The sequence below is a fragment of the Saccoglossus kowalevskii genome, chromosome 15 (genome assembly GCF_978046115.1).
Source record: "Saccoglossus kowalevskii chromosome 15, keSacKowa6.1, whole genome shotgun sequence".
NCBI lineage: Eukaryota > Metazoa > Hemichordata > Enteropneusta > Harrimaniidae > Saccoglossus > Saccoglossus kowalevskii.
Window position 1 is genome coordinate 22,921,660 of NC_140655.1, and position 22,485 is coordinate 22,944,144.

At 35.1% G+C, this 22,485-nt stretch overlaps 1 protein-coding gene across 1 annotated transcript; it reads left to right on the plus strand.

Annotated features, from left to right (window-relative positions):
* The first annotated feature begins 7,847 nt into the window (after nt 1–7,847).
* Nucleotides 7,848–21,073, plus strand: LOC100376857 (uncharacterized). The gene is made up of 13 exons (XM_085508528.1): nt 7,848–8,158; nt 12,248–12,348; nt 12,949–13,094; nt 14,511–14,703; nt 15,073–15,191; nt 15,339–15,448; nt 15,957–16,264; nt 16,524–16,651; nt 17,010–17,205; nt 17,464–17,605; nt 17,969–18,259; nt 18,881–19,045; nt 19,974–21,073. The coding sequence occupies exons 1-13, from the start codon at nt 7,885–7,887 to the stop codon at nt 20,048–20,050; spliced, it is 2,250 nt and encodes a 749-aa protein (XP_085364654.1). The 5' UTR covers nt 7,848–7,884; the 3' UTR covers nt 20,051–21,073.
* The last annotated feature ends 1,412 nt before the right edge of the window (nt 21,074–22,485 follow it).

The following is a 22,485-nucleotide window of genomic DNA, read 5'->3' on the forward strand; positions in this document are numbered from 1 at the left end:
ATTTAGCACTTTCAGTGATTGCAGAACATATATGAGATTAGACTAGTTGATCAGGGTAAACATATTGTTATGGAGCTGAAGTTATTATAGGCTTGCGTGTGTTATTGAAAAGTTTACCAGGAAGACTGTTCAATTTATTGTATATTAAACTAACATTCTTTAATGAGTAAAGATCTTCAAATGCCCTTGGAGGAATGTTATCAAACCAATTGTAGCCTAAATGTAGGTTTTTGAGTGTTTTGAGGTTTCGCAGCATAAGCACAGGTCCCTCGAGATGTGCTTCCTTCCACAGTAAAAAATGTTGTGCTGCAGATAAAGCGTTTACTAAAATAGCAAATCGTCAAAGAAAGGAACTGTATCTATATTGTTGTTACTTAAATCAAGAGTTTTAAAAGTGTCAAGTTCTTGAATGGTGATAGCATAGAAGAATCAATTGTAAGAAGATTGAGATTAAATAGAGTTGTATAAGTTTTGGCATAACAGAAAAAGTCCTTGGAGTTAAATGTATATGCTTGTTTTTACCCAAATCTAAACGGGTTACGTTTCCAAGCAACTGAAAACAAAAGCTATCAAGTGAACCTTCAATACTATTATCATACATGTTCAAATCTACAAGTCGATTGAGTCCACTGAATGCGCCTGCTTAGATATGGTTGATATGACCGTTTCTGAGATATAAATGAGTGAATGACGGTGGTGTGTTCTCTGAAAACATGTTGCTTTTCAATACAGATATGTTATTTTGATTCAATGATCTAAGTGATTTAAGTTTTATGAATATCTTGTTGTTGCAATCCTTTAGACCATTTGCATCAAACTATTTAAGTTGACCAAGACGACTGAATGTGTCTTTGTCTTTAATAAGTGTAATGTTGTTCTTGGAAAGGTCTAAGTTTAACAATGTTTCTTTGTTCCAACCATCAAAAGTTGCAGGTTTTAGTGAGACAGGATTAAGATTCTCTAGATATAAATCTTGTACATGTTTTTCTCTGAGCTGACCAAATAAGTTCTTAACCAATGCAGATGAATTTTTGAGAAAACTTTGGCTAATGTGAAAGCTTATTACAGTACATCCTTCGAAGATTCCATCTTCAATGCTTGTGATTTTATTGTGAGATACGTCCAATGTAGCAAATGATGATCCATTCGACCCAGCAAACTCATCTCTACGAAGGCCATCTACTATGTTCATGCATAAGTTAAGCATTTTTTAAATTTGTCAGGTTTAATTGCTTTCCCAGATTAACTGACTCCAACATGTTCAGTGCTAAGTTGAGATATTCAAGCTTGTTCAGTCCATCGAGAAGGTTATTTTTGCTGGAATCAATAAGGCTATGACTGAGGTCAAGAAAGGAAAGGTCTGTCAGCATTCTGAATGTACCAGATTGTAAAGACGATTTGGTTATGACACAAAATCAGCATCTTGAGACGAGGCATTGAAGCAAAGACAACTGCGTCATAATGTGACAGGCTGTTGTATGATAGATCTAAATATGCTAGGTTTGATATACCTTTAATTATATATATATATATAATTGGCGTATCTATGAGCCGTGAAATCGTATTATGGCTCAAAATAAGGCGTTTAATACTTTTTTGGAAGGCCATTCGGAACAGAATTGAGCATTTTGTGGCTGCAGTCAACAGTTAGGTCATCAAACTTACATATAGGTTCAGGTGTGGGTGGCACAGAACAATTCACTATGGAGAGTATATATAGGAGCATCAGCAGACAATGCAAAAAATACATGACTGCCATTTTAACAGTCTACTTAGATTATACCGTAATCTGGAAATCCAATATAGAAGATGATTCCAATCCACAACTATTTAGTAGACCATCGACTCGTGGAAGATGATTCAGACACGGTATACAAGTAATCGATGTATAATCTTTAGTGAATTGAAATATAATATAACGGAATATTAATGATACACTGTGCATATGATTCAAACAACCATTTTGCTTTTAAAAAATCTAACAGAAAATTGACCAATTAGGTCAACATTACAAAAGTAGTGTAATGTATGTATTTCTACACTACCCCCTTCTATAGTGAAACTATATGTATTGTATTGTCTTATGTTACACCAAATCTTGCAAATTATTTTACCTTACTCCTATGTACATTATTAGTTTTTTGTAAAGTATCAACAGGATTTGTGATTAGTTGATAATAAAGTGAGCAGAATAAAGACGGACCGTGGAAACCGCATACATTACCGCGAATAAGGTAAAAGTAACACTTATGCCGCTCACTGGACGGCACAGACCATTCTTATAAAAACGTTGATGTTAGTTTGATTTGATGTTGAGTGTATTCTGTTTCACAAACTATTTATTATGAGAATATTACATGATGCCCTCCAAAATGTAATGATATTCAACTTCCAAGGCCCTATGCTGCATAACATACCACAGACGTCCAACATATGCAGATGCATGTACGTCTGGACACACTTTTTCTGTAGCCTCTTGTGCTCTACGTTTATATAGTTAGAAGTGAGGCTATGTTTAGAATTTTCATCAATTTATTTGAACAATCACGGTTCCTATTGGGCAGGCGAGTTTATGATTTGTTATAGAGTAGAATGTGTAACAAATTATTATAATTCTGTGGAGGATAACAAATTTAACACCATGCTATACCAAAGTCAAACTCGCATCCCACACCCACACTCGTAAAGGTATAAACAAGATGGTCATAACAAGTCATAAAATGTAAAATTCCACTGACTGCGCCTTCAACTTGTCCGATGTCATATACCATTCGTGATAGAAGACCAGAGTGAACTATGGGCATAAGAATAAATGTATGAATTCAATTATTCATTCCATTTGAATTACATTTTCAAACACGTTTTCGTTTAAAAGTCTCAACACACTGAAATGACAAAATAAATGACTGATATAGGACACAGCAACATAGATATATCCAACAGAAAATTTCCCATTTGTAAAACTAATGAAGTAGAGGATGAAATACACTTCCTTCTAAACTGTAAATTATACATAAATGAAAAAAAACGATATATTCAAAGAATTAAAAATACAGCCTAAAAACAATACCAATATAGAGAAATTAGAAACTCTTTCAAATAACAAAGATGAAAAACTGATTCTCAAAATACATTCACAAATGCTTTCTTATGAGAAAGGAAAATATACAGAGATTGCCAGCTGTCCTGAAAATATAATGCATTCTTACATTTATATGTAAACTATTTATTTATTACTAAAAGACTTTTTTACTGTTATTTTTTCTTTTTCTTTTATACTTTTATTTTTTATTTTTTTTGTTTTTGTATTTTATATATATATATTTTCTGTATCATCTAAACTTTATTGTATGTTAGTCCAGATCTCAATGGAGATGATTGACAATCAGGTTATTATTATTATTACATTGGCTGGAACATGCAACACAAGCTTTGAACATGCGATCACTGCAATCGCCTCGTCACTAAGGGTAGACTACCCACCACGCCTTTGTGATGTAGGTCAATGACCTGATACATTATTCATTAATTAGGCGTTGATCATTCATGGTGAATTTGCAGCCAAAACAAAGACATTAAACACTCGGTGATGCAGTCATTCATTTCAAAACTGCACCTTTTTATACTGACTGAAATTTCAGTGTTCAATTGAAAGTCATATTACTTTCCTATTATACATTTTAAATACCTACTATATAAGCTCAGCATACAGACTAAATTGTATTTTCAGATATCCACACTACCAGAAGTTACATGACCCATAATTACACAAATAATTAGTATACATGAGCGTATAACAACAAAATATGACCCAGACATATAGGCAGATTTTTGTTCGCGCCAAATAATAGATATGCTAATGATCGTCTGGCTTTTTGAAATAATGAATGTATCTTACGTGCCTCCGTACAATACCTATCTGAAAGTCGAACACATTAAAAACATTGCTCCAGTTCGATGAGTTTGCCTAAATTCAGACGATAATCCACAGGTTGGTGCCGGGAGGGGCGATTGTACACGCGGATAAAACAATCACTGGCTGTCGCCTCACAAGTTAGTCAGAGCCATACACTATAAAGAGTCTTTTTTTACATACTTATGTCGACATATTAATTACGGAATTATTATTGACTTTAATCCCTCAACATTGCACCTCGTACCCCCATGCAAAATAGCATGACCCAATTCCATGGAATTCCCCATTATTTATATATATCACCACGCCGGAAGTCGATGCCAGGTCATCGTGGTTAACATAATTTGTAACCTCGTTTCTAGTTGCCTGGTTCACGGCGTGCACCGTCAGCACCTCAACTCAGGCGTAGCTCATATAGGCACCAACCGACTATAGATTGGTCTTTACTTACCGTATTTTGGTCAAGATGTTATTTGTGGTAAAAATTATCCTGACGCCGAAAGGCTTTTGTATTTTACGTTTTAGTTGCTATTTTTGTAATTTGTACGTATGCGTATGTGAGTAATTAAGCTGCTCAACTGAAAGCCCGGTGCGCGACCATGAATATATATAGTATATATATGATAGTAATTTTCTGAAAAAATATTGACTACACATTCCTGCAAAACATACAGTATCAAGTGCTATCGCAAATATTATTTTGCATTCATAGAGATAATACAGTGATAGCAGGGGTCATCTCACTTACTCTTTGATATGGTAATTCTCCAAATATACTACGACTACGCTCCTTGCGTGCTTCTTCTATTGGCACATAATGTGATGGATATTTACAATTCCTACCCATCCTTGTTACACGTAGATTTTTTCAAAGAACTGAAATTACATTTTAGGTTGAACTAAAATATCCTTCCCTTACGTACTTAAACCATTTGTTATTATGTTTCAAAGCTGTTGCATTGACAGTACAGTGTGTCACCCTTTCACCTTCCTATATATACCATACATTAATGAAATGAAAATGAAAATTTTTAGTATGAGAAATAAAAATATAAGTGTATGTATCGTACCATTTTAAAGAAGAGTGAAGTTATATTTATATAGATTAAACGTGTTTTTACTATATTCAGCGATATTTTAATGTACGTCACGGTGCATACTATATCATCTATCGGACTGTTTGAAAATTGTTACCAGTCGTTTAATTTTTGTTCTTACGCACGTGAATTGTCCTATATGACTCAGAGGCGGCGGCACGACATTTTGCATTAGGGGCGAGATCTGCTCACCAACCTTGCGCCGAAGGGGTGACCTTACTAGGGGGTCCGGGGCATGCTCCCCTTAAAATTTTTGAAATCTAGACTCTGAAATGCTATTTCCTGCATTTTGAGGGTCAAAAGGGGTTTTAGCTTGACTTTGGAGGGGCGACGCCCCCAACATTTTTTTCGAGGGGCGATTGCTCTCTCTACGCTGGAATTAATAGACCATATATGCTGGTATGAAAAATATATACACAACACAAAGTCATGCATAGCATGCCGTATCACGCCTTATCATTGTATAAACATTGTAGTTGGTAGAAGTACATGATTGGCTATAATCTGTGAAATTAGCACGAAGTGGTAAATTATATTATCGAATCTTCCCGTCGAAGCAGGGAGGATTGGCACAAGAGGGCGCCATCCGATTTGAATGCAACGTTTCGAAGTCAGTCGTCCGTAGCCAATCGTCAACGCAACAACGTCCCTCTTATGAACATATGAAATAATTTCAGCAATTTCCTTACAGAATAATCCTCAACAAAACAAAAAAACATTTCACTTCAAAATTATGTCTAGAGCAATACAATTCAACCGAAAGCCAGTTTGATGCCACAATTTCTTGCTGGGGCCCTAGTTCTACGCGTGATTTTATTGCGTTCAAAAAAAAATCTATTTCAAACTGCGCATGCACACACATTGTACTAGAATGAAATATAAACGTGCCTCTGCATTCTCCGTGAATTTTGTAACTTGCTATGATCAGGGTAAAGAAAAACCCTGTGATTGCTGCAGTCTGATCAAAAACGTGTCTCAAAAAACTTTACATCAGTTTTTCCATATAGTCTTTCGGTTTGTAACGATAGAATCGGTCAATTTAGAACTATCATGTATGCTATCGGAAAGCATTTTGGCACAATTTTACTAATAAGACGATTTTTTCATTGCTCTGTGTCGAAGTGCATTGTTTCCACTTTTAATCTGATGACGAACACAGAGATTTTCACTCGATATATATTGGCCAACGACTGCGTTCAATTTAATTTTGAAAACAGAGAAGAGTAATTTGGACTGTTGGATAGTGTGACAAAAAACAAACAAATAACTCATGAAGGTTAAGTACAACAATTGTTTTTTCTAAGGAAATAGGGACTTCATTTACCTTGGGCAAAATTAGTTGAAGCTTAAAATAATTTTGTTGATAACTATTCATATATGCTTTGGACGATGTCATTCAAAGTTTCAATGAAGTTTAATGCCCGTCGTTGAATTTGATGATGCGATCCGACCCAATACAGCTGAATGGCAGATACATTAGCTTTTTTTTATAATACATAACCGACGTTGGCACTTCATTATAACATCCACGTTATTTAACACTAAGTCAGAGTTTTTACAACTTAACTAACTTTTTAATTAAATATTTTGAAAAATATCATTTAGTGAGTGAAATATTAATATTATACATAATTAATGTTTTTGACAGCAGAAACTAACACATAATTAAGATTAGAAAATTTGTGTTTGAAGTTTCAACTTTTCAGGTTTCAACTACCTTGTAATAGAACGTCCTTAAACGTAATAAAATCACGCGTGAAACATAAGGCAGCGTAAACTTATTGCTGATTACACTTTTAGGATTAGTGAATTTATATAACGTTTTTAAGTGTAATTAATCATTATTTAGTAAAGAAGTAACTGAATCGCTGTGTTATACCCTAAAATACGTCTCCGATTTATTAATCACACTTCAGAATTTTGAAGTCAAGTACTTATTTACATATTTTTACAACATTCTATTGTACCTGTATATGTATTTAAATATGTGGTGGTCTTTATTAGTTTAATTTAATACTCAACAATTAAAGGTGTGGAAATTAATGACAGCTAGAGAACCACAATGTATTTGTAACGGATAAACCCAATGACTAAGGACCCCCTTCCAAGTTATTTAGTTGCAGTTTCAAGGCAGACTGTATTCTCGCAGGACAAATAACCAAAGGTCGCCTAGTGTTGTTTCTTTTCACTGTCTCTTACCTGTTGACCCAGCATATCATGCCGTGTAGACAATACACAACGGCTTCACTGCACAATTAGGGCTATACGTTTGACGGGAACAGTGCCGTAGGAAACACTTTAACTATGACCTGGTTAGCCATGTTATTACTGGCGATGGTATTACTTACTTACCATGTTATTACTTACTGGTGAACATTATTCCACGTGATAAGAAATAATATCTTGTGATCCCCAGGATGTCAGAGTGGTCGAAGATATACTGCAAGATATATTAATAATTATTGATAACTCCGACTTGGCGGAAGGAAGGCCTCTAAGAAAAGTGAAATAGGAATAAAAATTAATAAAAAATAAGTATATGAACATCCATAGGACGTATTAGTTTGTCAAATTGATAGACATAGACTGAGTAGTGTTTTATGTTTATGTGTACGTTGACGTTGATGTGACGAGCCACCATCTTATTCATATTATATTTGACATTCATATTATATTCATATTATATGCTGCCACGCATCCATCGTATATAAGGAGTGACAACCGATTTATATCTTCACCAACTAGCGAATAGTGAAAAGGTAAGTAATGATACATTAACAACGCAGAACGAATGAATGCTCAAAAGGTCGCCTTATTGGATGACCTTTGTTTCGTAGAAAAGGTGGTTCTCGAAGACGCATACGGTTAAAAATGGCGACCATGGCAATGTTAGCGTGCGTACTCTTTATTTTTACTTCCCATTTTTTGGTGAATTCTCAACTTCTGGCCCCGAACGGAAAATGCACGGACGATGGAACAGAGTGTGTGTTTGATTTCGACGTGACGTATAGAAATACGATGGTACTGTACAACGATGACACAGGGAGCGGCGTTCCAGTGTACTACGATGCAAATAGCAGAACCTGGCGTAAAAGAGTATTGACTCGGGACAACTGTGGCAAAAACGCACAATTGACCCCTGAAGGTTAGTACACCACACTGGTTGTAACCAGCTCTCGGTCGACCTTCGACAATGCACAGAAACACCTCGCACACTCTCGTTGTGGGTCATATACCTGCACCTAACAATTTACAGGGACGTTGGGGAGTATTGAAAGAAAATTATGAACCAACGTATAATACGCAACAGTGTTTCTGTCCATGTTTCTGAGAAGCTGAAGACGAACTGCAAGTAGTAAATGCACGTACACGAAGCGTAAGGACGTGTACCTGTACAGTTCTGGCGCTATCAGCTTACTCCCAATTATATAATAATATTCACCGTCCCTCATCTATACATAATACATAGAAGGAAAGTGAAAGTAGACTTGGGTCTTTACAAATATACGTCTGAGATGCCCCCTCTTTACAGCTATATCATATTGTTTTCATGATACAATATTTATGCTGTCGATATTTGTTCAAAGGTATGAACGAGTTACCCGTAAATGCGTAATATCATGCCGTTTGTTAAAACAAAAATAATGTATTTATTTGTATAGTGAGTGTTATTTACGGTATTTACTAATAGGTTACAACTGTAACATCAACAAAATAATTAAATAATAATTATAGGCCGTCCGACTTGTTTCTTGAAATATAGGGTTCTAGTTTGTATTAAACAAACACAGAACAAAACAAGTAACCTGTAGAATGCTGTGTGGGTAATATTTTGATATTGATTTTTGTTGCATTTGCAGCAAATAGTTACCAAACAATGAGAAATCTATAGGATTGGATATACCTCTCAGCTGGCTTCACATGCATAGTTCAAGACTGCCTAACCGGTGCTTATACCAGGATTTAGTTGCAGCACTGTGGTCTGTGGTTACAGCTTCATTTTCCGAGTAATCACAAGAAATTGACATTACAATAGAAAATAAAAGACTGGCACTCCCATACAATTAATAGCAAGTGAAATTCCTGGAATTGAAACATAGATTTTGAAGTCACTGGTGTAGGCATTGAATAACTTCAAGTTGGCATAAATACGAGGTAGTTTATTTAATCAGTGCTGAACTAGAGGTTGAAATTATAATTAAGTTCGTTGTCATATAATTTGTTTATTTAAATTTCTCTTGAATTCAAATAGAATACACTGGTGAAAGGATGTTTTTGAGGTGTGGTTACATTGTGTATGGAGTGGTAGGGTTGGGTTTCATATAATTTTTTCATTTTCAACTCTCATGAAATCACACAGAATTTCACTTAATTTATTTTCGATGAAAAGTTTTCAAGCATACGGTGTGAATCAAATTTTCACTGTGCCGTGTCAAGTCTCAATAGAGTATGAGGGACATGGCATTTTCACTGGAATTTATTTTAGCGGAAAAATGTTCACAGTGAAAGGAAGTATTCCACATTATTACATATATACTGCAAATCGGTACTTCCACACCCCATATGCAAATGAGGTCTGAGAGCGAATAAAGTAGTCCGTTCAAGAGTAGCGTTTTTCGAAACATAGCAGAAATAAACAATATTTAGAAGTACGATACTTTACGTTCGGGTACATGAATATATTTGCCGAGTGAAATGAAATTTGAACAACAGTAATGGTACTTCTAAGCAGTAACTTATTTTGACTAAAACTAATTTGCATATCACCCATGCAATGATGTTTTTGGTATTTTCACGGTCAATATGCAAATGAACAAGGTATTGGCGATTCGCTCCACTTGGATTGCCCCTAAAATCACTTTAATTGTGTGTATCAGTGTGTGTGTGATTTCTAGTGTTTTCACGTATTAATTCTTCTGTGATTTGTTTGGCTCGGCCGATTTCGCTCAAACTTAGCAGGTAGGTCAAACCTTCACCTAGTCTCGCTTGCCAGACCTCTGGTCTGACTGAGTTTTACGAAAGGGCGCCTCTCGCGGCGAAGCCGCGAAAGCGAGGTCGTCAGACCGAGTATATTTTAGTATACTAAAACAGAAATGCTCAGCAATGCAAAAGAAGGATGGATGTTACTTTTCATTATACACATCTCTGTTGATACAATCCCTCACATATTCTATTCCCAGTTATACCTGCGTAAATGGATTAGCCTCTTTTGATGTTGACATTCAGAGTAAAATCACGTAACAGGCTGTTAAAATTGGCTGTTGCATACACTTTCGCCGGTCTGGAAAATGTGTTTAGTTAGCTCTCATTCAAGCAACAATGCAGATTTCCCAGTGGGAGTGAAACTATTCGACTCTGCCATTTAAAAATAGGGGTGTTTTGAGCAAAAAACGAATAACCCTGGAGTGCACACAACACACTGAATTTCGGAACAAATCTTGCATTATTTACAGCAGCAGAATACCACAGAAATATCAGACGAAACATGGAAACACTATATATATGTATTTCGGCCTGAACCCTCTCTATTGCAATTCCAGGAATTACCCCCCATATGTGCAACCATTTTCCACCTTGGTACCACCCAAGCCTGAAAACAAAATCTTAATACCACGCTGAAGCGTTTGGTAACAAGTATATCGTGTGTTACTGTCGGAGCACGTAGAGCTACAATGCCCGGTGCCATTTCAATGAAGTCATTTGTTATTTAAATTCGTATTTCAATAGGGTGCTTCCATGCACGGCAGAATTGACATACGACACGAGAGTTTTAAGTTATGGATTTAATTAGGTTCACCAAAGGCGCGCAGTTGAGTTGAAGCATATACACAATGTCCAAGCACAAGGCAAGATTAGTTTCGTAGATAACAACGAGTCAACAAACAAGCCACTTTCTGTTTGGTTCGACTGGTGTTAGAATTGAGCAGCCAGTAAGACACAGTTTTGTCTCGACTCGGTCGACAAGTGTGCGACCTTTCACAAAAGAGGGTTAACTAGAAGGTGATTTGTTTATGCAGATGTTTGTAACAGAATCTACATTGTATAAATAAATAAATATGCGCATGCGTGAAAAACATCCATGTGTAACTAAAGTTACGCTCACCTACCTATGTGGAGTTGACTGTTCCGTCGAGCAAGGCAACAAGGCTGGTAGCAGTGCCCGTGATGTTACCGGCATTCTGATTAGTCGATCAAGTTCTAATAGCATGTCTCCTCATGTCTTCTAACCTGGCGCTCGCACCAATTAGACGGTTGGCCATGCTATATATAGAGCAAGATTTTTTCACTCTGAAAGCTGTCTGCGTTCCTAAAACGTTTTTCTTTGTTACGTGCAAAAATAGTTATATTTGTGTCAAGTATGGTAGTTTTAGCAGTACATGACGAACAGTTACGTAACAAAATGTCGCTTTCTTTTATGCACTATCAATATTCATCATTATTCATTACGTCATTAAATTACTTCTTTGTTGGAGTCTGTTACTTGCAGCAAAGATGATGTGTGAGGGCGTCCTTCGCAGTGATCTGTTTGATTATCATTAAATGGTAGTTAAATGATGATGTTTTGTTTTTACATACTTATGTGAGTACGGCTAAAATAAAGCATTTTATTCAAATGTTCCTTCCGCTTCGTGCATGGACTAGCACTATATTTTTTTTTTCAAAAAGAAGAGCATTTACCAGATTGAGAAATAAATGCAGGTCTTACTCAGAGAATCCTCGACACAGAGACGATTTTTGACAACCCAAGGATGGGAAATGTGTGAGCAGTGTGCGCATATATAACACTCCAACAACAAACTACTATTTTCATTTTAAAGGTGGTTTACAATGTTGGTTTCTGTTACAGGGTCAATCAGAGGAAAAATCTAATGATCTCCCTATATTGTAATCTATATATCTATAATATTGTAATTTGTTCATAAAAATAAAGTATTATTATAATAAACAACATGTGAATATCACTACGAAAAGAGATTTCAGAAACAAAAGTGACTCGATTATTAATATTTTTTCATAATTGTATAATTAAAGTTGCCTTTGTAAATTTAAACATTCACATGTCTGAACAAAGGAAAGTGTTTGAACGTGTGACGGTTGTTACCACGATTTTACTTTGAACGTCCGAATGGGTGTCGATACGTTTTAGAAAAAGTGCTGACACGGTATTTTACGGAGCGGCAAATTATATTATTTTCGTTGCTAGATCTATAATAATTCTTCATACATTTTACAGAATTGGACAAAGTACTAACGGTTGATGGGACATATGGTACAGCTATTGCTGTTAATAATCAGATGCCAGGACCACCCATTATTGTCTACAAGGACACAGAGGTATTTTATGATTGATGGGTTTGTTTAAGTTTCTATGTCAATGAAATTTAGAATATCGTTATATCATATGTAGTCGACCATAGATATCCCAGCATGGAATTCTATAGTTGAGCGAAGTCAGTCGTTTTTCTTTACAATAGGGTGCATACTCATTTGTTTTATTTGTGTGTTTTATCGAGATATATGTTTTGTCCAGCCACGCATGTATGTGTTTATGAGACATGGAGGTACATGTGTGGCACACTATGACTTATATGCACTGTGTTTCCAACCAATATGTTATTTATTTTTATTCAATTTTCATTGCTATCATTCAAATATCTACACTGTATCTGGTGATAGGTTGTCAAAATAAAGCAATTTGAACATACGAAGCCACCAAACGTAATACAGAAAGAGCTAGTGTAGTAGTTTATTTCTAAAGATTCGTTTCTACGATCAACATTCCTCAGAGCGCCTACCAATCAATCTATGTATTAACAATTATTGGCCGACCACTTCAATACATATGCATGTTAATGAGATACCATTTCGAGAGTATTCGCCGAGACATGGATATCTGCAGTCGTGTACTTGATTATCACTGTCATTTGTTGATAGGTTGTAGTTAACGTTGCAAACAAACTGTTATTGGAAGGCATAACCCTTCACTGGCATGGTATAACACAGAAGAAGACTTCGTGGATGGACGGCGTTGGTATGGTATCACAATGTCCCATTAATCCTGGAGAAACATTTCAGTACAGGTGAGTTATACTACCATAGTAATATAGTATTGCATGCAAAGTTGCGCGTGTGTGTTATGCCGCCAAGGGTACGATAGAGATTTATAACAAACGCGAAATAAACCCATTGAATAATTGGTAGATTACAGAACACCTTATACAAACTATTGCTATCATTGTAGGTTTATAACAAACCAGATATCAATAATTTGCTGTCATACATTTGTAGGTTTATAACACACCATATGTTAATATCACGGTGTCATTTATTTGTAGGTTTATAACAAATCATATGTCAATATTACGGTGTCATTAATTTGTAGGTTTATAACAAACCATGTGTCAATATTACGGTATTATTTATTTGTAGGTTTATAACAAACCATATGTCAATAATACGGTATCATTTATTTGTAGGTTTATATCAAACCATATGTCAATATTATGGTGTCATTTATTTGTAGGTTTATAACAAACCATATGTCATTTTTACGGTATCATTTATTTGTAGGTTTGTCATTTTTACGGTATCATTTATTTGTAGGTTTATAACAAACCATATGTCAATATTACGGTATCATATATTTGTAGGTTTATAACAAACCATATGTCAATATTACGGTGTCATTAATTTGTAGGTTTATAACAAACCATATGTCATTTTTACGGTATCATTTATTTGTAGGTTTATAACAAACCATATGTCAATATTACGGTGTCATCTACTTGTAGATTTATAACATACCATATGTCAATATTACGGTGTCATTAATTTGTAGGTTTATAACAAACCATATGTCAATATTACGGTGTCATTAATTTGTAGGTTTATAACAAACCATATGTCATTTTTACGGTATCATTTAATTGTAGGTTTATAACAAACCATATGTCAATATTACGGTATCATTTATTTGTAGGTTTATAACAAACCATATGTCAATATTACGGTGTCATTAATTTGTAGGTTTATAACAAACCATATGTAATTTTTACGGTATCATTTATTTGAAGGTTTATAACAAACCATATGTCAATATTACGGTGTCATCTACTTGTAGATTTATAACATACCATATGTAAAAATTACGGTATCATTTATTTGTAGGTTTATAACAAACCATATGTCAATATTACGGTGTCATCTACTTGTAGATTTATAACATACCATATGTACAAATTACGGTATCATTTATTTGTAGGTTTATAACAAACCATATGTCAATATTACGGTGTCATTAATTTGTAGGTTTATAACAAACCATATGTCATTTTTACGGTATCATTTATTTGTAGGTTTATAACAAACCATATGTCAATATTACGGTGTCATCTACTTGTAGATTTATAACATACCATATGTACAAATTACGGTATCATTTATTTGTAGGTTTATAACAAACCATATGTCAATATTACGGTGTCATTTATTTGTAGGTTTATAGCAGACAAAGTTGGAACTCATTGGTATCATTCACATTATGGCACTCAACGAACCGATGGCTTATACGGAGCGTTTATTGTCTTAGATGTTGACGATGACGATGCCAGCAGTATAATAAGTGATACAGGAAATCCTACCAAAAGGAATTCTCCCGAGGAGGAAAACGTTAACAAGGAAAATAGAATGGTGAGTTGATAACAATTGTTTTCTGTTCAACGCCTTGTTCGTACTTGACAATTCAATGCATTCATAAATATGCTAAACCTCATTAATCTCTGACCCCCACATTCCTTGATCAAACCAGGTCATTCTAACGTAGGAACTTATCGCTACTACCCATACTACAACAAATCAGTACATTTTATAATTTGTGTGAGCTTATCACTTTGGGTTATGACCCAGATATATTGTTATCAATTGCAAACATTATGAATACTGTATAGAACTGTTAAATCAAATACTCGCCACCGTTTTGTAAAAAGCTAGCAAACTATAGACCTATGTAACCATGGTAAAAGTGAAGAGAATATGCGTCTAGGATTCTACTGATTTTATTCAAAGAAAAGAGATCAGCCAAGTCCTGACTTCGTTGGAGAGTTCATACTGTTACTGCATGATTGGATGAGACCTCCTACGCTCGACGTCAACAATAATATCCTATGGGAACTGCAAAGGTGTGTATAGTAATATACCTCTAATATTTACATACGCTAGAAAATGGCTTGGTCAGGTGTTCACTAATACATATATTTGTATTTGCATATGTACTTGATATTATAATGTCTGTGGTTAATCACGATTCCACTTTATGCTCTGTGTAGATTTACGCCTGGATATGATAATTTAAGAAATTGTTTTTATCAGACGAGACAGCTCGACGGTACAGAAATTGGTGTAACTCCATTTGTATCTGGTCTGATCAATGGAAAAGGTTAGTCACACTGTTGGAGTTTAGATATTAAATGATAAATATGTTGCTCGTTTATTCACAATTTGCTTGTATCATTAATCCCTACATGTTATCATTCATCAATTGAATGATAAACGGATTGACGCATTTGTTCATTAATAAATAAATTGGCTGATCAATTGAATTAGTCAGTTATTCTGTCATTCATTTCAATTTATCCATAAATCTATTGACTAATGCATTAACAAAATTATAGATTCATTCATTCATTTTTAAATTGATTTATTTAATCATGCATACATTGAATCTATTAATTCATTAATTTATAGAATCATTGATTCATTCGTTTACACTTTGATAAATGAGTAATTTGATTCATCTAGAGATAAATTTATACATACATTGATAGTTTTATTTATTTATTTATTTATTTATTTATTTATTTATTTATTTATTTATTTATTTATTTATTTATTTATTTATTTATTTATTTATTTACTTATTTATTTATTTATTTATTTATTTACAGGTCGGCGATATGATGCTTCCGGTAATGCGATGAAAAGTTACATTCCCGTAGAAGAGATTGAGATTGTTAAAAAAGGCACCTATAGATTCCGTCTTATAAGTGCAGCTATGATGTACCCATTCCGCTTCTCAATTGATGGACATGAATTGCATGTGTTTGCAACAGATGGAAATCTCATTAAAACTACGACTGTCGATGCTCTTATAATCAACTCTGGAGAAAGGTTTGATTTCTATATTGAGACATCGGCTCCCGTAACGAACTATTGGATCAGAGCAGAAACCCTGGAAACAGAGACAATACTTGGGGTACGTACGTCTTATACGTTCAGACTAGGTCATCTGCCCACAGTTATCATCTTAAAGGGTTTAATCAAGTGGCGACAGTGATTCTCTGCTTATGCTTACACAGATTACACATTCTTGGTGAGTCGGGAATTCAATTGCTAAAATAGAATGTGCCTGTCAAAACTTCTTGCCTGTTCAAAACCACATCACAACTAAGTCAACGCCGGCATGTTGTTGAGGTTGCGCGTTGTGACAATAACTTCTGGCTTTGTTTTAATAGACACCTATATCACCTGGTATTGTACGAGGAATACTGCGGTATAGGTCAGCCGATGATATGGAGCCAACATCTACAAGACAAACGTGCTCAGACAATGATCGATGTCTAGTTATGAACTGTCCGTTCAGGTACCAAATATTGAAGATAGATATAAAATCGGTATTAGTTTCTACTATGAGATTGAAGGTATATTCTATGCCTCAGCATACTTGCCAATACATGCCCCGGTCTAAAACCTAAAAAGTTGTTTTTATTAGTTCTGTAGCAACTACTTATGCGGGCATCGTGTATGTTTATATGACAATATTTTCTTTATTTTACCTAAGCTAAGATATATGGTTTATAAAACTGCTGTGCTCATCTAAGTATAAATCAAAGGATCGTGGGATTATATGCAGTAAAATGAGTTCAATTGCAACAAGCTATGGATAACATCACCTTTATAGTAATGATGAGTGTATTCTTTTCACTGTTGGGCATCACTAGGTATTACCCAGAAACAGCTAAGACTGACTGTCTATCTTGGTCGGAGGTAAAAGCACCTAAGAGAAGGGCTGCTCCTGCGATTTCAAACAAGTACACATTCCAGGAGAAATTTATCAATTTCCACTTTTCTGGGGACACTTCTTTAAGATCTTCAGTGAATGGTCGCCGATTCATCCCACCATCAACACCTCCAATGGTAAGAGTGATTGGGTGACATATTTATTTATTTCAATTATCTCACATAGTCTCGTTGCGGGCAAAAGGAAAGCCAATGTATGAATGTCGGAAAGCAAATTTCAACGACCTTAAGGAAAGTGTCCGCACCAGCAAATATCTCCGCAGTGCAATGACTATGAATGGAGTGTGTCGAATTTACTGCTTATACGCGGCCAGGGCAAGTTACGATCTAGATGAAGTTGATACAATTTTTGCAATATATGTTTAAATATTTCAGATTCTTCCCGGGGGTGATGAGAAAGATTACATGACAAAATGTAATGACACTGAGTGTGCACAGCGTCACTGCGATTGTACTCACTACATTACACTCCCATCCGATGCCATTGTGCAGATTGTATTATATAATATCAGAGTTGGTAGGTAATGCTTTAATAGATATTCTGGTCTTGGTTTGATAACCATGAAAGGAGAATATCACGCAATTTAAAAATAACGTCTACAACAGTTTCTATAATATTTGCTCAATTTAATGCTGAGTAATACATTTCAAAAATCGCGTATTTCTTCGCACATGAGTTCTGTTCAGCTAAGAAACTAATTATAAGTAATATAGTTATATATTGTGGTTATATAAGATGAGTGGATTCCTTGTCCGGTATGTCTGGTCCTTCTACAGTATATTGAGTATTCACGTTACATAAACAGAACATATATCTTACCCTTCATTCTTAACTAGTTTTTTTTTCGATCAAGTGTTGGTTATCTTGGTTCATCTTCAGGAGAAGGTCTAAGTGGTACATCTCATCCGGTTCATTTCCATGGCCACCATTTCCACGTACTCAAGTCTGGTTTTGGTACTTATGATACCACTACTGGCAGGTTTCTTGACGATACGACTGACATAAGCTGTGGCGACGACATCCCACGCTGTAATAGCGGTTCATGGAGCAACTCGAGCTGGTCCGGTGATGATATTCCGGGGTTGAACCTAGTAGATCCGCCGATCAAAGACACGGTCATCGTACCAGTTGGTGGATATGTGGTAATTCGATACAAGACTGACAATCCAGGTATGATGTTGTTAATTAGTCAGAATCACTTACTTAATTTCGATTAACACTCGCGCACATTACGCACCCTCCAAAACAGATATTACCAACGGTTAGTCCCAGGACTACTTATATACAATCTATACAGATAGGTCATACGATTTATGCTACAGTTGGTAAACAACTTGGTAAAGCTGTTCATGTGCAAAGGAACGTCAACTTTGAGAGTGGAACAGGTGCTGCAAGTGTAACTCCCGTGTAATTTGCTTCAGTAAACTTGTAATTTCGAACTCATCTATACTAATCAATTAAAACATATCCTGCTGAAGATTTTTAATTGAAAAAAATAGACGTTATTGGGAAGAGTTAAGGTAATTTCAAAAACGATAACACGTGTTTTCTTTTGTCGTGAATTTTATCTCTGAAACATAGTAGCAAATTCTCTTAGTGCAGAAGTGCATTTGAAAACATTTGAAGAATATATTTCGTCACACGATCCATTATGGTAGTATTTACATGAATGGTCTACTTAATTAGGAGCATAGTGCTGTTATTCTATCAGTAAAGTTAAAGCAATTTGGTCAATAGGTCACAATATAAAACACGTCATACGATTACCGTAACTCAGTACATTTGCTACAGGGTGGTGGTTTGTACACTGTCATATCGAGATTCACCAAGTAGAAGGAATGGCTTTGATGATCAAAGAAGGAGAAGAAAAGCAAATGACCAAACCACCGAAGGATTTTAAGACATGTGGTAATTTCCAATGGTCGAGAGAGGAGTTTAAAGAAATAATATCAATGGGTAAGACTTTCAGATTGGGCTGATTACTGAATAGGTGATTTTCCGTTAAACTGCGAGATCTATCGAGTTTGGGTGAAAGACGCGCGCCGAACATCTTCCGCAAAAATCGAACAATTTGAATTTTGAGTTTGAATTTCTTTATTTTTAATAGCCGATCTTTGACAGGGGAATATTGCGTTTGAATAACCCTCACTTCATAGAAATTGACCATCATTAAAATGTGTACAGTAAATGCGATGTTTGGAGCCACTTCGACACTATGACCTTTGATTTCACGTTCGATTTCACGCACAACGCGGGATCTCGCAGTGAACGTAAAATAGTCTATTAGAACCTTTTACCCGATGATGAAAGGTCAATAAAATTATCTATGAAATGTGGGCGATACATACTCGTCCACTCTTCTACAAGATAGCCCCCCCCCCCCATGATGCTATACAAAGGATATGTAATGAGTTACCTCCATTGGTTGTATAGTGGCATATAAATTACACGTTGTTGATATGATTGTTACGTTGTTCCCTTCGTACTGTGGGTTTTATTTGTCAGAATGGGAAATATCACGCAATTTATATCAACTATATCAGTTACAGTTGAGCGCTATACACTATACCACGTGGATGTCGCTATAGAAAATTGTGCCCCCGATATGGTGAACAACAATAGTAGAGTTTCCTTATAAACGTGTTTTAGTCCACCATCTTGGAAATTTTGCGCCATCATTACTCATTTGGTCATTTCATTTCCTAATAAGGTCGCGTACAGTGGAAATGGATTGACAACTGTGTGTATATAAATTAATATAATCTATACAGAATACTTACCAATAATTTGACGAAGAGATATAGCACGTTGATCAGTGACCGTAGAATTCACACAATTGTAACCCATGCAGTATTTTATTGTATTGTGCATTTATCTTTTGCAGGCTCCAAACCATCGCTGAACACCTTGGTATTCTGTCTAGCTGTGTACATAGCATTCAATGCGGTCACTGCCATATAGACTTCAGTGAATTCACCAACCTCAGACAACAACACAATACACCCTGGGACGTCGAAAATAACAGGTGAAGGCAAAGTCGACCAAAGCAAACTGTGTTTGACTGTGTCGTCATTCGGCAATTTGAATATTATTATTCAAACTTGAATGTTATTATTCAATTGTGAATATTATTATTCAAATTTGACTTTATTAGTTATTGACTGACGATCAAAACAAAATCGCAATGATCGACCTTTCTTTCCGCCTTCTTTCCTGTCTGCAAAATAAAAAATGATAGGAAAATATAATAATTGAATATACGTACTAATTTGCATATCTGTAAATAGTGAGTTATAACAGATTATAACATGTTTTAATTATACTAGACAACAACTACTCACACTTTTTGTGAAATTTGGTTATTAAGTGCACAACAATGTACATTAGTGAATTTTGTAAATCTGCGTGTGTGTGTTACATTAGTTTTTTTTTAAATTCAATTGTTCAGAAATTGCATTTTTGTTAAAGAAATTCCATAGAACAAACTGTGTTTATAACCTAACTGTCCACATTTGATATGATATCTACCATGTGATACCATAATAAACAAATACAGCGTAACCAGCATTTTCCCGGAAAACACTTTCCTCAAGTTAGTATAATTATTTTGAAGATTATTACAAAATAAATAAATTCTTGGTATAATTTTTGCAAATCTAGTGTTTAAGAATTAATTTTATCAGCAACACGTTTGCATATTTTAAATCAACAAATTTCAGTAAAACGCACTAATGTATTTTTCACTGATGATTTTCGCATTCCATGTATTTTATATACTTGTGTGTGTTTTTATACTTCAATTAGCCACACTTCAGTGGGTATTATGTGTTAAATATTTTCAACAACAGGCGTTTAATAGATGTAAATGTTGTTCCTGTCATCATTTGCACTTATATGTGCTGCAATATCTGACATGTAATACCATTGAGTGAGTAATTGTATTAAATATATATTAAACAGATATTAATAAAATACCTTAATTTAGTTTTTTGTGATCTTGTAATTTTGGTTACTCGCACTTAGGTGTTTGTAACTGCTAGTTCGTTATCCCCGAGGGTGATTGTAAATAAGTAGGTCGTTCTGACCTTGATTATACTGTACATTACTTGCGTGAAAAAAATTATAATCTGCATGTTATTTGTGACGTCAGAGAATCGAATTGCACGTGTCTATCTAGTATAAGACCAATCATTGTGGCGCTCTCGTCAACACGTTTCACAAATTCAAACTTTCCTTCATTGGTGCAGTAAAATCGACTCGTAGCCGGGGCCTTAATAAAAGCAAATGGTATGTGTTTAACATAACTGAATAGTTATTTACAACATAGAAGACAATTATTAGTTCAAATAATTCGAAAAAAAACATATGATCGAAGTGTTAACTTCAGCCCATTCATTCGAACATGTTCAAAGCCTGCGTCACATTACCCAGTGAACAGGTTACAGTTCAATAAATCTGATGTTGGGTTAGCAGCGTATATTGTTCTATCGTTGGACTGCACTACAGTCACAAACTTTGATTTTAATGCGTCATTTTGGATCTTCTGTGACACGTCTGTAATTTTGTGTTGCTCAACGTGCTTGGAGATTAAATTCATAATGCCACTATGATAGAAAGATGGCCATATAGTCCTATCATGTAGTCCAGGACTGGAATATGGTCTCTCGTGTAAAGTCAGAAGAGACAACAGTGCTATTTGACAATTGTTGCCTGGTACAACAATATTGGAAACACTAAAACTCAAGAAAATGATAGAATCTTCACAAGAAGGGCTAACTAAATTGTTAGATCAAAATGTAATAAATATATTTATATATAGATAGATAGATAGATAGATAGATAGATGTGCGGAATATTTCTATGATTACATTCCTTTCTTAAATTGCCATTTAATCGTTGTCTATGATGTAATACGGTGTACAATCTATCGATACTGTATGTGCATAGATCGATGATAGGACAATTGCTAAGTGCAAAGGCCAGGGTTTTTGAGAGATCACAATTCTCCCTACTTAGTATGGTACACAACACACTAATGGACAGACACGCTGTTGTAAGCCTTATTCACCGTCATAAAAAACATAATAAGAAACGTTTTGTAACATTTTGTACTAATTAATCATTCTATTAATTGCCGTGTTACTATAACTTTAGAAGCTGTGTGCGTGCAAAAGCCTTTGATATTCAGATCATTACGTCTAGTCTGATCGATCCATTTGTTGTTTTCAACTTTGTCAACTGGCACATTTCCTGGGGCCTTTCTACAAATTCTTTTGATATTTATCTCAAGAGACTGATAGTTTGTAATGGTTGAACTTTAACACTATTTACCTTTGTCCTACTAACTCTCACAGGGGACGGCGGGAACTAGCCAACTGAATGGAATTGGCTCTGTC